Source organism: Chlorocebus sabaeus, chromosome 1 (genome assembly GCF_047675955.1).
Source record: "Chlorocebus sabaeus isolate Y175 chromosome 1, mChlSab1.0.hap1, whole genome shotgun sequence".
In the NCBI taxonomy this organism is placed as follows: domain Eukaryota; kingdom Metazoa; phylum Chordata; class Mammalia; order Primates; family Cercopithecidae; genus Chlorocebus; species Chlorocebus sabaeus.
Genome location: NC_132904.1, coordinates 29,579,792 through 29,593,767, shown reverse-complemented (window position 1 = coordinate 29,593,767; position 13,976 = coordinate 29,579,792). Strand labels below are relative to the sequence as shown.

The following is a 13,976-nucleotide window of genomic DNA, read 5'->3' as shown; positions in this document are numbered from 1 at the left end:
GGGAGAATCGCTTGCGCCCAGGAGATGAAGGTTGCAGTGAGCCGCGATAGCACTACTGCACTCTAGCCTGGGCAACAGAGCAAGACTCCGTCAAAATAAATAAATAAATAAAGATTAAAAAGTTATTTTGGTTTTAACAACAAAGAGGTCACTATTGGCCTGGCAAGGGCAGTTTCAATACAGAGGTAGTGATAGAAGCCAGCTTACTACAGGTGAAAAATTCAATGTGAGGTGAAGAAATGGAGACATTATGTATAATCAGCTTATTCAAGATGATTGATAAGAAAGGAAGGAGAGGAAATGGCAGATGGAAATGGAAAGGAGATCAAATTTTTATTTTAAGAGGTAGAATATTTGAACATGTTTAAATCAAAAAGAGAAGACGTTGGTGGAGAAGAAGTAACTGAAGATACAGAGAAGGGGGAATAATTGATGAAATTAGGTTCCTAGAGAGATCAGAGAGGACGGAAGTCCAGAGTGCAGATAAGGGCCATTTCCTTTGGTGGAGGGACTGTATTCCATCAATACAGAAGGGAAGGAGTAAAAGGCAAGGTTATGAAGATAGGTTTCTAAGTGAGAAGGCAGGATATTAAAGGGGTTCTGTTAAACAGAAAGCTGTTAATTTGGATTAAACTAGAATACAGAACCCTCTCACACCAGGTTTCTCTGCCACAAGGCATTCTGGGAAGATTCCCAGGATGCCCAGCCAGGAGGTAGGTCATGGCTGCTCTACCTGGGTCTTCCTTTCTGAAAATGCTGCAAGGCAGAACACCCTTGAAGCTGCCAGGGGAATGTCTGACCAACTCTGGGGAAGTTTAACTCGGGCCCAAAGCAGGACATGGGAGTTTGCGGTTCATGTATGGAAAGTTTCTCCACAGGCAAAGAGTTTCATTTTCTCTCACAATCATCCCTGACCACTCAGGAAACCCTGTCTTTCGTGTTGACCTCAGGAGCTTTAGGACCTGGTAAAAAACAACTTTTAGAGTGTGTGACGCCATCTTTGGGTCTAGAGGCTGTGTGTCAGGACTGAAAGAAGGGGATGAAGATGAAAGCTGATCTTGCATTTCATGGATTTTCTTTTCTTTTTTCTTTTTTTTTTGAGATGAAGTCTCACTCTGTATCGCAGGTTGGAGTGCAGTGGCGTGATGTTGGCTCATTGCCACCACACCTCCTGCATCCTGGTTCAACCAATTCTCCCGCCTTAGCCTCTCGAGTAGCTAGGATTACAGGCATGCGCCACCATGCCCAGCTAATTTTTGTATTTTTAGTGGAGACAAGGTTTCACCATGTTGGCCAGGCTGGTCTTGAACTCCTGACCACGTGATCCACCCACCTCAGCCTCTCAAAGTGCTGGGATTACAGACGTGAGCCACTGCGCCTGGCCCATTTCGTGGGTTTTCTACAGATGACACGGCTATGCTTTAGAGGTCACCAGGAACCAAAAATGAGAGAGGGGCTTGACTGAGTTATTTCACACTGAGTCACTGGGTCTGGTTCACTGGAAGAAACACAAGTACCAAGGTACTCTGTCTCATCTTCATCTCTTAGTTTAAATCCTCTAGCAGGGAAATGTGAAATTGTCTGGAACTCCTGGTTCACAGAGAAGAACACGGCCGAGGGAGCTGGGTCACCCACAATTCATCTGGTGTCTTGCATTGGATTGAACCATATGAAATTGCCATTTATTTCAATATAAAAAGGTCAAATATTGGCAATTTCATATGGTTCAACTTAATATTGATAGAAACAAAACATAGCGCCTGCCTCTCAGGATGCGTGATGCCAAGGGACTGTCTTTAGGGGCAGGGTGTAGCAGAGGGGTCACTTGAGGCCCCAAACCTGAGGAAGGCTGGCACAGCTCTGGGCATTGAAGGGCTAAAGTCACATGGAGTTAGGGAAGAAAAGGAGATCCATGTAAGCATTGGCTAAGAGTGTGAAGTCCGGATTCCAGCCTGGATAACAATCCCAGCTCCAACAGAAGAGATTTTTTAGCCTGTCCTGCTCAGCTTTCTCATTCATAATATGGAGAGTGATACTCACCTGCAAGCATGTTGAGAAGATAATAACTGCTAACATGTATTGAGTGCTTGTCAACCAAGAGGTCCTCCACCAAGGCTCTTTTATATAAAAGGCTTATATGACCCAGAAGCAGCTTCTCCTTATATTACCATTTTTAGTCCAAGTGAAAACAGGATCAGAGCATTCTCTCTTTTATTTCTCCACTACATCTTATCCATTTGTTTTTGCACCTAGCATGCTCCATTGGGATTTCTTGACCACATTACTAGACTATAAGCTCCTGAGGACTGAGACTATGTTTCACTTACTTATGGTACGGGCTGGGCAGGGGAGAATGGGGAGGCTGGTATGTGGAAGGGGCAGGACCAGGATGGATTGTGAGTTTAAGACTTGAAAGCAGATTAGCTCTAGAGACACAATTGGTTTTTGTTTAGTAAAACATCTGGTTGGATATTTTGGTGGTAAAATGTCAGAGTGCAGGCCATGATCTAGAAGGATGAGGAGAGAGGCACAGAGAGCTCAGATTACTTTACAGATGAAAAGGAGAGGGGTGTCCAGAGAGCCGGGGAAAGATTCAAAGATGGAGAACAAGGAGGCCCAGGGGGAAATTCCCAGGAGTGGGGATACTAAAAGATTTTTTTAAAAAGGAGATGCCTAACATTACATTTTTATTTTATTCCTGTCCTACCTGAAATTATTAACAGTGAAATAACACTTGAGATTCAACAGTAGGCGAAGGGGAGATGACTTCTTTTTCATTTCATTACTCTTTTAAACTTTGTCCTTCCCTTTTCTATGAACACACATTTATTTTGTGATATATTAAAAATGATTTTGCTGCACAGAACTATAGCCCTGCCCCATCCCACCTTGATCTGCAATTACGCTGCCTCAAGTCAGAGACACTTTGGCAAGAGAGGAAAGGACTTAGTGGAAAAGGGGCCACATTCCTTGGTGACGTTGATGTAGACTGGTGATAAGGTGTAAAAAAGAGAATTCAGTGGAAGTGGGAAATCAAAGCAAAAGACTAAGACAGACATAAGCCCCTAAAATCTTCAAAGAAAAGATTAATGTAGGAATTAGTTTTGTTTTCCACCAGCCATGAGTGGAGGGTAAGTCAGTCAGTTAAGTGTGTGTGTGTGTGTGTGTGTGTGTGTGTGGGCGCATACATGTGTGTGTCTTAAATTTTTAAAACAGCAGAACTCAGATGAGCACGTTGGAACACCCAAGGCTATCTAGATCATCTGGCTTTGAACCCCAATTCAGCCAGTTAATATCCACTAAATTGGGATAAGTTACTTCTCTCTGAACCTGTTTTCTCAACTGTAAGACAGTGATAATACTATTAGCTGCTTCATAATCTGCTGTGACTTTTAAACGAGCCCATGTAAAGTGCTTAGAACAATGTCTAACACTTAAGGGACACTCACTAAGTATTAGCTATTTGCATCCTGCATCCTTTCAATCTATTTTTCTGAATGGATGCATGAACTGTCAACCGTTATTCAAAAAAAAAGTAGAGGTGCTCATATACCCACAATCAGAAACTCCTGTTTTCCTTCCCTGTCTCTAGTTCATTACTTCTGGAAGGGAGAGTCCCTGGAGATTGCCTGGGAACTTGTTAGAAATGCCAGTTCTCCAGCCCCACCTCAGATAAATCTCTGGGAGATTTTGGTGCATACTCAAGTTTGAGAACGAATGCTCTATTCTCTCCAGAGAGGAATGCCAGTGGGAGGAGCTTCAGAGCACTCCTGGAGGGTGGAGGCTCTTTGAGGTCTTCCTTCTAAGTGCCATCTCGACTATATTCCCCCATTAGCACATGTGAGCCCAGAAAAGATCTCACCAGCAGAGTCTTACGTGAGAATTGGGCCACAGGTCCACTTGGATTTCACTTTATTTTGATTTTCCTTTTCCTACCTGTAGCCAGACCCAGTTATTTATTACCTCTTCCTAGTATTGGCTCCCATTTATCACTCCATCCTGTCTCTGTCAGAGACATTGGGGAGTCAGCAAGGTCTCTTATAAATATCTGCCAAGGGCTCCTGACACAAAGAGCTTCTTGGGCCCAGGGAAAGCTTCTAGTTTTAAACAGTCCCACCCATCTGGTGCTCTGGGACTCGGCATTTTTCAGGACTCCAGAATCTTGGTTTTCACCATGACATTTACAGAGCAGCTAAGCCTGCCTGTTGAAAACCATCCAGGGCTTAAAGGGCAGTAACGAGGCTGGCTGGTCTCCAGCAGTTGGCAAACACTGTGACACATTAAATGTCACTGTAGGCTTTGTTTGGTTTTAAATGGAAAAATTGCTAGAGTTATGAAAGCTTACAAACCTTGGCTAAAGAGAAAAAAAATTCCCCCTTTTCTTTTTGTCTGCTTTTCCTCCACAGGCTACTTATCTAGGGAATGGCCAGTTGCACCCCATCTCATCTTAGCCCCCACCACCACTTACACACTAATGAGCACCCAACAGTCACAGAGCCCATAACGAAGAGCTAGTTTCCGGAACTCCTCTTGCTGGTGAGAAAGAATGTGCCACCATTACTAATTCAAAGCAGATCCGACCTAGCTACAAACAGCTACACACATTTTCCCAGGATCCTCTACCCTTCCTTTTCCTTTTCCTCTTAAAAGGAATGCTCATGTTTATTTGTATACAAACATTCATCCCCAGCAGAATTCTACTCTAGGTCTTAAAACTGGAAGGGCACTCAAAGGCATTGAACCTAGACTCTTGCTTCCAGCCTGATAAGTTATTGCTCCATTTTACACATAATGTAGCTGAGTCTCAGAAAGTCACTTGCCCAAGGTCCTATGGATAGTAAGTGCAGAGCTCTCAGACCCAGGGCTCCTGCCTCTTAGACTCTCTTTCCCTTCATCACACTCCTCCCTCCATTTGAGATCAGAGCCCTAGAACTGGATAACAGCTCTTCATTTGCCCCTTTCTTCCCATCTCCAGCCAAGGATAGGGTTTTCTCTTACTTGATTTCATCAATATAGTTAATCCAAATGTATCATCCTTTTTTTTTTTTTTTTTTTTTTTTAATTCAGCCAACTCCTTCCTGCTGACACACTTCAGCCCTGGAGTTAGGACGCTCTGCTTTCCTTTGCAAGTGTAAGCATGTGAGCACCTGCGTGGGGTGATCTGGGAGGACCTGGCCCTCCTATTTCATTTGCTAACATTTAGGTCAGAAGTAGGCAGGGTTTTGAATGTTTCATGAAGTGACTCACATCCAACAGGCTTGAGAACAAATGACTGCCAAGAAGGAACAGGCCCCCCAATGGCAGAACCACTGGGGGTGGAGGACTTGAATTCTAAGAGTGGCTAAGACCTTGATTGTACCCCATTTGTCCTCATTGAGTCTATGTGTTATTTTCATGCTGTGAGAAGAAAAAAATAGGTCAAAAATATTTCTCTGGTTAGCATGCAGATTCAGGTGTGTCTTAGTCTGTACTGCTATAACAAAATACTTGAGATTGGGTAATTTATGAAGAACAGAAATTTATTTCCTCAGAGTTCTGGAGGTTGGTTCCCAACCTCCAAGATCAAGACACTGGCATCTGGCAAGGGCCTTCTTTCTGCATGATGACATAGCAGAAGGCAGAAAGGCAAAGAGAGGGCAAGAAGGGGCTGAACTTGCCCTTTTATAATGCACCAACCCTACTCATGGGTGAAGCCTTCATGACGTAATCACCTTTTAAAGGTCCTACCTCTTAGTATTACTACAATGGCAATTAAATGTCAACATGAGTTTTGGACTGGACAAATATTCAAACCATAGACCAATAGGAGGCCCTAATAAGTGTGTCTTCTCCAACTTTCCCAACTCTGGGCCTCTCTGCTCCTCCTCCCCACTGCTAGAACTGCTTAGTACAAATTAGGAGGCTGTGTGGAGTTGGGTGAAGTGCCCTGACCTGGCTATACAAGCTCTGCTGTGCATCAGGTAAAACACTCAACTCGTCTGATTCCCAGTTTTCTCATCTGGAAATACATCATAGGGCATCTTAATGATTAAATGGAGACAGATGTAAAGATATTGCAGTACCCACCAAATATCAGCCCCTTTTCCTCATTCCTGATCATATTAGTGCATTTTTTCCACTCAAAGGCATTTGTATTATAATAGGGGGCAGCCTCTACAATAATATTTTTTAAAAAGATGAATCTCTAATGGTGGTTTAAAGCCTTGGAAATAAGCCCAAGAAAAAAGTGAGGTGATATCATTGCAGCAGGCAAGGGACCCTCAATGACAACATGCATTGAAAAGACTTGACAGGCAAAGAGTCAAGGGTATAAGTCAGCAACAAGTCACAGGGAAAGCCAGCAGAACTTAAATGGCTTCCTTCATCTTTCTTCTCATGTGAGAGGACCCTAATTATCACACACCAACTATGTGGTTAAGAGTAGCACATATTTATTGAGCTCCTACTATGTGCTCTGTCTCTAGACCACTGCCAATGTCTTCATTTCCCCTTGGTCCCTCTTCCGTCCAACAGCCTACCCCATTCCTTTGTATCCTTCATCCTTTTCTCTCACAATCCTTCCCACCCATACACCACCATTGACTCTCAGCTGCCTTGTCTGAACAGATGTCATGAGAAAGGCTGTCCCTTGGGGCCAACATAGGACACAGAGAACAACCAAGCTGGCAGGTAAGGATGCCACTACCACCACCTGAGACACTGGCAGAGACAGAGATGAGGCTATTCTGTTTGCTCTTCACCTTCCGCTAAAGGTATTTCCTGAGTGTTTTCTGATGATGAAGGAGCCAGTCAAGAAGATCCATGGCCTTCCTTGCAGCCCTCCTAAGTTGAACTGATTCTGTTCATGGAGCCACTTCATTCTTCTGCTTTTGTTTTGTTTTGTTTTATTTTGTTTTGTTTCAGATGGAATTTCACTCTTGTTGCCCAGGCTGGAGTGCAATGGCACGATCTCAGCTCACCGCAACCTCCGCCTCCCAGGTTCAAGCAATTCTCCTGCCTTAGCCTCCCGAGCAGGTGGGATTACAGGCATACGCCACCACACCGGGCTAATTATTTTGCATTTTTGGTAGAGACGGGGTTTCTCCATGTTGCTCAGGCTGGCCTTGAACTCCCGAACTCAGGTGATCTGCCCGCCTAGGCTTCCCAAAGTGCTGGGCACTTCTTACTTCTAACCTAAGTTCCTGTTGTCTGCACCAACAGCAGGCACATCTTATGGAGAGGTCGGGCTTCTTTCTAGCCTTCCCAGATGTCCTTCCTCCCTTCAGCCACTTGCATTTTTCTCTCTTTGGAAGGGTGGGGGTAGGAAGGAGGAACAAACTCAAGTCCACAAAATGTGGTTTCTGAGGCTGGGCACAATGGCTCATGCCTGTAATCCCAGCACTGTGGGAGGCCAAGATGGGCCGATCACTTGAGGTCAGGAGTTTGAGTCCAGCCTGGCCAACGTAGTAAAACCCTGTCTCTACAAAATACAAAAATCAGCCGGGTGTGGTGGCACATGCCTGTGGTCCCAGCTACTTAGGAGGCTAAGGCAGGAGAATTGCTTGAACTCAGGAGGCAGAGGTTGCATTGAGTCGAGATCATACCACTGCACTCCATCCTGGGCAACAGAGCAAGACTCCATCTGAAAAAAAAAAACAAAACGTGGTTTCTGGCTCTTAAAATCAATGCCAATAAATGTCAGAAAATTTGCTACTGGCAAGTGAGGCAGTTTGAAAAATAAATGTGGGCACTTTGACCTTGGGCCTCTGGGCCAGCACTTGTCACTCTGTGCCTCTGACATTGAAGACTGGCATTGCCGGAGGCCCTATCATATAACTCCAATGCTGGACAGGAGGCATCAGTGTATATCTCATAGAACGTCAAAGCTCAAGTGGGCACTTAGAGGGGATCCATTGCAACCCCCTTATCAAGGACCATCTGTTTAGACTTTCCCACCTTTGTGAATGGGCAGTGAGTTTTGTAAATGAGGAAAATGTCCTTCACTGGGAAAGGTAACTGAACTACTGTACTTGGTCAAGTTCAAGTTTCTCTGCACGACCTTTGAGGATGTCCATCTTGCTCACCTTTCACCACCCGCTGCCTCCAAGAGAACCAGACCACTCGTACATCCTCACAGTGCTATAACCTCAGTGCCTTTGTGCAGGCTGGCCTTGACTGGAATGTCCTGTTGCCCCTCTCCCTACATTCACCTGAGAAACTTTTACCTATTGGTTATGATTCAGCTCAGCTACCACTGCCTTTAGAAGCTTGAATGTGACCATAAACAAGAATTTGTCAGGCTCCAGAGACAGGCTGACTGAGGGTCGAATATCTGTCCATTCCCAAGTCCCTTTACCTCTATAAACCTTAGTGTCCTCATCTATAAAGTGGGAATAATAACATGGAACTTTCAAGGCTGTTAAAGAGGAAGATAAAAGTGCTCAGTCTAGTAGCTGTTCACCTAGTGAACACTCAAATTCAGTAACAATTTTCATGTTTCTTGATATTCTCCACTCTGTCCTTCCATTCTTGACTGGGATGAAGGCTTCTCTCTATCACTGTGCTTTTATATGGGTGCTATGTTTTAATCACTTTATTGAAGTGTAATTTACATACAACAAAATGTACCCATTTTAAGTGCATGGTTTGAAGAGTTTTGACAAATGTAGACACCTGTGCATGCCTGTGCATACGGAACATTTCTGTCACTCCCAAAGGTTTCCTTGTGTTCCTTCCCAGTTGATCTCTATTCCCCTATACCTGGCCCTAAGAAACCACTGATCTCTTTGTTCTTTCTTTTTTTGTTTAGGCAGAGTCTCACTCTGTCCCCTAGGCTACAGGGCAGTGGCACAGTCTCAGCTCGCTGCAACCTCCGCCTCCCAGGTTCAAGCAATTCTCCTGACTCAGCCTCTCCAGGAGTTGGGATTATAGGCACATGCCACTATGCCCAGCTAATTTTTTTGTATTTTTAGTAGAGATGGGGTTTCACCATGTTGGCCAGGCTGGTCTTGAATTCCTGACATCAGATGATCCACCTCCCTCGACCTCCAAAATTGCTGGGATTACAGGCGTGAGCCACTGCACCCAGCCCCAACTGATCTCTTTCTATTGATATATGTTACATTGTCTTTTCTTAGAGCTTCATATAAATGGAATCATACAGTACATATTCCTTTGTGTCTGGCTCTGTTCATTCAATATAATGTTCTGAGAGTCTTTGAATGCATCAGTAGCTGGTTCCTTATTACTGTACTTTTAACATTGTGTCATAATCTATCTGATTCCTCCACTAGACTGTGAGGCCTTCAAATATTTAATCTTTTTCTTCTTTCGTTCTCAAATAGGTACTCAGTAAATGTGAGCGGGAAGGAGGAAGGAAGAGTGAGGGAGTTGCCCTGGGGATTAGCTAAGATCTTGGTTGCAGCCTTGCTACCTGTTCATTCCTGGGAGGCAGTACTCACAGTCCCAGCAGAACCCCATCCACAGGCACTTACAGCAGCCAGTCCACAGCCACCAGCAGACTGATGTCCTCTGTTGGCAAGCCCACAGCCGTCAGAATGAGGAGCATGGTGACCAGTCCGGCACTGGGGATACTGGCCGCGCCAACGCTTGCCAGGGTGGCTGTGAGGCTATAAGAACAGAGAAGTCCAGGTCATGGAAACGGAAAGAATCTTAGCAAAACCAACCCTGGCAATTTTAAGCTCTAATTTTCCTGCAGCCATAAAATCCCCACCCTCCCAACCCCCACCCCATACTCTCCACCAAGGAATAGAGAAATCTAAAGTACTAAGACCCAGGAATCAAGAATTAAGGCCTGTTTGGGTTCTGCTCAACTATGATGTAAGCTTATAAATTCATGGATTGGAGCCTTATTCCCATCATGCTATCCAATTAGTCTAATATATCACAGGGCTCAAATAAGGTAAGCGTGGCTCTAAAAGCAGGCAAGGAAATACTAAAGATAAAAACAAATCGCCCTTAATCCTCCCATGGGAACACAACTGCATTCATTTTTGCTTACGCTTTTATGTCTCTGTGAGCACCAGAGGCTTTTGGACTACGTGGCAAGGGTCTGAGAAGGCCATTGCCAAGGTTAACAGGAGAACTCAGAATAGCAAATATCCAGACGCAACTGAGTTGGACATCGGGGGAACAAATCAACAGATTCCAAATGACACTAAGCGTCAGGCGCCTGGATGCCTCACTGTGGGCTGGAAAATACATTATTCAGAAGGAGGATGCCAAGAAATGATAATGAAAGAAAGGGAGGCTTTCTTTCTGAAGCATCTCATCAGTTCTTTCCGAACAATGCCAGGGCCACACCCAGCACCATTTTGAAGTTTGTCTCTGGGAGAGGGTTAATCTGGAGTTCCAGTGCCCTGTCCTGACACCAGGGAGTCTCTGTGGTCTGGCAAAGGGCAGTGACTCTTTTTCCTCTTTTCTGGATGCCATTTGTACAAAGCTGTCACATCAAAATATCATATCAAAATATCTAAGAGTACTTTAGAAATATGGATTCCTAAGCTATTTTTGTGGGTACCAAAAGGTAAGGGAGACTGCTTTCTTTGTAGTCATAAAATCCTAGAAATTTTATGAGCTGAGAGGCAGCCTCTCAAATTGTTTCAACTAAATCTGGGCCATTAGTGTGACCAAGCACAGAATCGTGGGGTCTTATCATCGGGAGGGCCCTGAATATACCTAATCTTACGTCTGGGAGATTAAGTCCCCTGGAGAGCCTGTGGTTTGAGCTGTTTTTCCCATATTGCCATCCTTCCCAGGTTTAGGTCCATCCTTGCATAGACACTTCCCCTGGGTGTGATCTACAGACCCCCCAACCACACCCTTCCCCTCCCACTCCATGGTGTCAAGGCTCGGCGCACTCCAATTTCCTTGAATCTATCTGGGTCACAAAAGGTACAGTGTGGAGTGCTCAGCCGTGAAAGTTCAGCAGTTGAACAACCTGAGTTCAAATTCCAGCTCTGCCACTTAATAACCACGTGACTACAGGCAACTTAACCTCTCTGTGCCTTGATTTCCTCGCCTGTAAAAAGGAGACAGTAATGGTATCTCTTTCATGGGGTGGTCAGAAGCTTTCAGGAGCTAATAAATAAAAATGCACTTAGAAGGGCCAGGCACATTCTGACCCATCCCCACCCCGCCCCATCCTGCCCAGTAGATGTGAATTGTTTTTCTTGTCAAGAAATCTGGACAGGACCAGGCTGCTTTGCAATGAAAACTTCCCTAAAACCCCGAGAGCTGGAAGAAGGGAATTCTCAACCATTTCCCAGACAGAACACCAGGGAAGGGGATCTCCCCAAGTTCCAACGGTCTTGACCTTGACTGTTTTATTTACAGCATCAGTTGCTCTGAGTTACTCTTGCACATCCCTTTGAACTGTGGTTAACATTAACATTATCTGGTTATCTTTTGGTTGTGTGAGACAAAGTCTTATAAAGATAATTCTTCCTGGAAGTTGCTTTCCCCTCTTGTCCTCCACCCTAATAATATCCTCACCCTCCAGTGGGCACAGTGTCTGTCTGTGGAATTCTAGTCCTGCAAGAGCTCCTTGGGCAGTGATTTTCCCTGCATCCCTCATTGCTTTCTGCTTTGCCTGGTCTTCCACTCCCCTGGCTCACTTCTCTAGGGTTCCTGGAAGCTGTTAAGATACTAGACACACAATATCAGAGCAGAACCTCACAGTAACCCTGCAAGGGACTTATATGGTAACACCTGCTTTCACTGTGAGGAAAACATATATAGGATGGGTGGAGAAACTTAGGTCACACAGCTTGAACATGGTCTGCTGGGATTTGAACAATGGTCTACTTGATTTCAATGCCATGCTGGTCCTTGATGGCCTTGATCCCTCCCTACATTGAAAATTCTATGAATTAATAAAATGCTGAGAATTTCTAATCACTATTTTCCTACATGCAGTGAAAGGAGAGGAATGGAGAATTTACTTGGAAGTGCAGCATGAAGATAGATTTGGCTATTTTCCTCCAAATAAACTGCAGGCATGAATTATATCCACCCGTGGTGGGTGCCCCAGAGGTAGCCCTTGTGGGGTCTGCAATTCAGGAGGATTTGACTGAACTCACCCAGGGGCCAGAGATTTAAATGTGTATGGTCAAACTCATCTTTTGTCAACTGAAAATGCTCAGTAGTATCACTGTTAATATAAAACAAACCCTGTGTAGATAAATTCATAGAATTTAAGCATAAATTCAACCACTCACTGGTCCATTCTCCCATCTGTAAGTTCCCATCTAATAGTGGGAACTTAATGGAAAATATGGTTACCATCAAGACCAATTGTTGAGAGAGCAAAAATGACTTTTGCTTGGAAAAAGACTTTCTTAAGAAGCCCTTTTTGTCTTTGAGTTTTAAAGCAAGGGAAGTTAGCAGTCTTGTGATAATTGTTAGGACATAATTTTGAAAGACTTGATCTTCTGACCTGAAATATGTTTTCCATTGTCAGTAACATCATGGTACTCATGATGTCATGGCCACATTTTTCTTTAATATTCTAGGAGTGTTGTGTGTTTTATTAGACATCAATAATAATAATAGAAGCTAACATTTATTGACTGGTGCCTGGTTCACACTCATAAGAGACTATGAGCCAGGCACCATGTTCTCAGCCACCCTAGAATTTGTTATTGTTCCCATTATGCAGATGAGGAAACTGAGGCTCCCTTGTAGTATATAACTCATAGGGTGGTTGTGAAGATTTTATTTTATATATATATAAATTATTATTTTGCAACACAACAGTATAATATAGTGGAGGCAGTGTGTGTAATGGCTAAAAACACAAACCCCAGAGTAAGGTGGTCTGGGTTCAAATCCCATTTCTGCCTCTTATAAACAGTGTGATCCTGGCCCAGTTACCTCATCTTACTGTGCCTCATTTTCTCCATCTGTAAAACACGGAACCCAATATCTACTTTTTAGGGCTGTTTCTAGGATCACAAGTTAAATAAATGGAAGCATATGCCAGCATTTGGAAACTTAAATTGTAGTTGTTCCTCTAGATGGCTGTGTGTGATCTATTCTCTGAGCCTCTGTTTCCTTATCTAAGGTGAGATAATTTAGCAAGAGAGTCACTGGAAGACATTTCAGATGATACATTCTAGCTGATTAAATAAATGTGATTGCTATTTCATGTTTTCATATTGTGTGTGTGTATTAAACATGGTGAATTTTTCTTTTCTCTATTTGCTGAGTTGTTAAAGTGAACTCAGATGCATATGGGATATTCACTAAATCTTCTGGAATGGTTATAAGGATAAAGGAGAAAGCTGTGTTTTAACAAAAATGTCCTTGAGCTGGTTGAATACCTCAGAGCTAGACAGATCAAGCACAGGCTCTGAAGTGGCCATTCCATGGCAATATCAGCCCCTAGAACACATAGAGGACGTGATTAGAGGAATTTTCCAGCACTGCTACAGACACTGGGTGGTCCCTCAGTTTGGACTTTTTAAAAATCTGAGCATGTAGAGACATCAGACCCAAATGAACACTGCCTCTTAGGAGAGATCTCCTAAAATGGCCCTAGTCCACTAAAGGCCTACCAGAGAATGGACTGTTGAATAACATGAATCAACCAGACACCAGATTATTACCAAAGTTTCTAATATAGAGGTTGACAGTGCTGCCTGGGGGAGAAACGGAAGTGGGAGAAAGAGGCTAGCACCTTAGCCTGAACCCAAAAAATATTGCCCCTTCTAATGCCCAATGGAAAAAGTCAACAAAAACACTATTCTAATGTCTGTTTTTGAGTCATAGTCAGAAAGAAGAAATGACTTGTGGTTGGAAGAGGTAAACTGTGGAATAGAAATTTGACTTGTGCCTCTGCCAGCCATAACCATGAGACCTAGGTTTGTCACATAATTTCTTTGAGCCTCACATGCCTCCTCTGTAAAATGGTAATAATGACTATCCCTTCTCTTCAGGACTGCCGGGCATGTTCAAAGCAATATATGGAAAGAGTC

At 43.8% G+C, this 13,976-nt stretch overlaps 1 protein-coding gene across 2 annotated transcripts in view; it reads right to left on the bottom strand.

Annotated features, from left to right (window-relative positions):
• The window catches only part of SLC1A2 (solute carrier family 1 member 2), a 168,796-nt gene that overhangs the window by 16,743 nt on the left and 138,077 nt on the right, over window positions 1-13,976 (bottom strand). For both annotated transcript variants that reach the window (XM_037999521.2, XM_008002055.3), the window contains exon 9: window positions 9,474-9,608. In XM_037999521.2, the coding sequence (XP_037855449.1) occupies window positions 9,474-9,608 (135 nt within the window). The remainder of the gene's footprint in view (window positions 1-9,473; window positions 9,609-13,976) is intronic.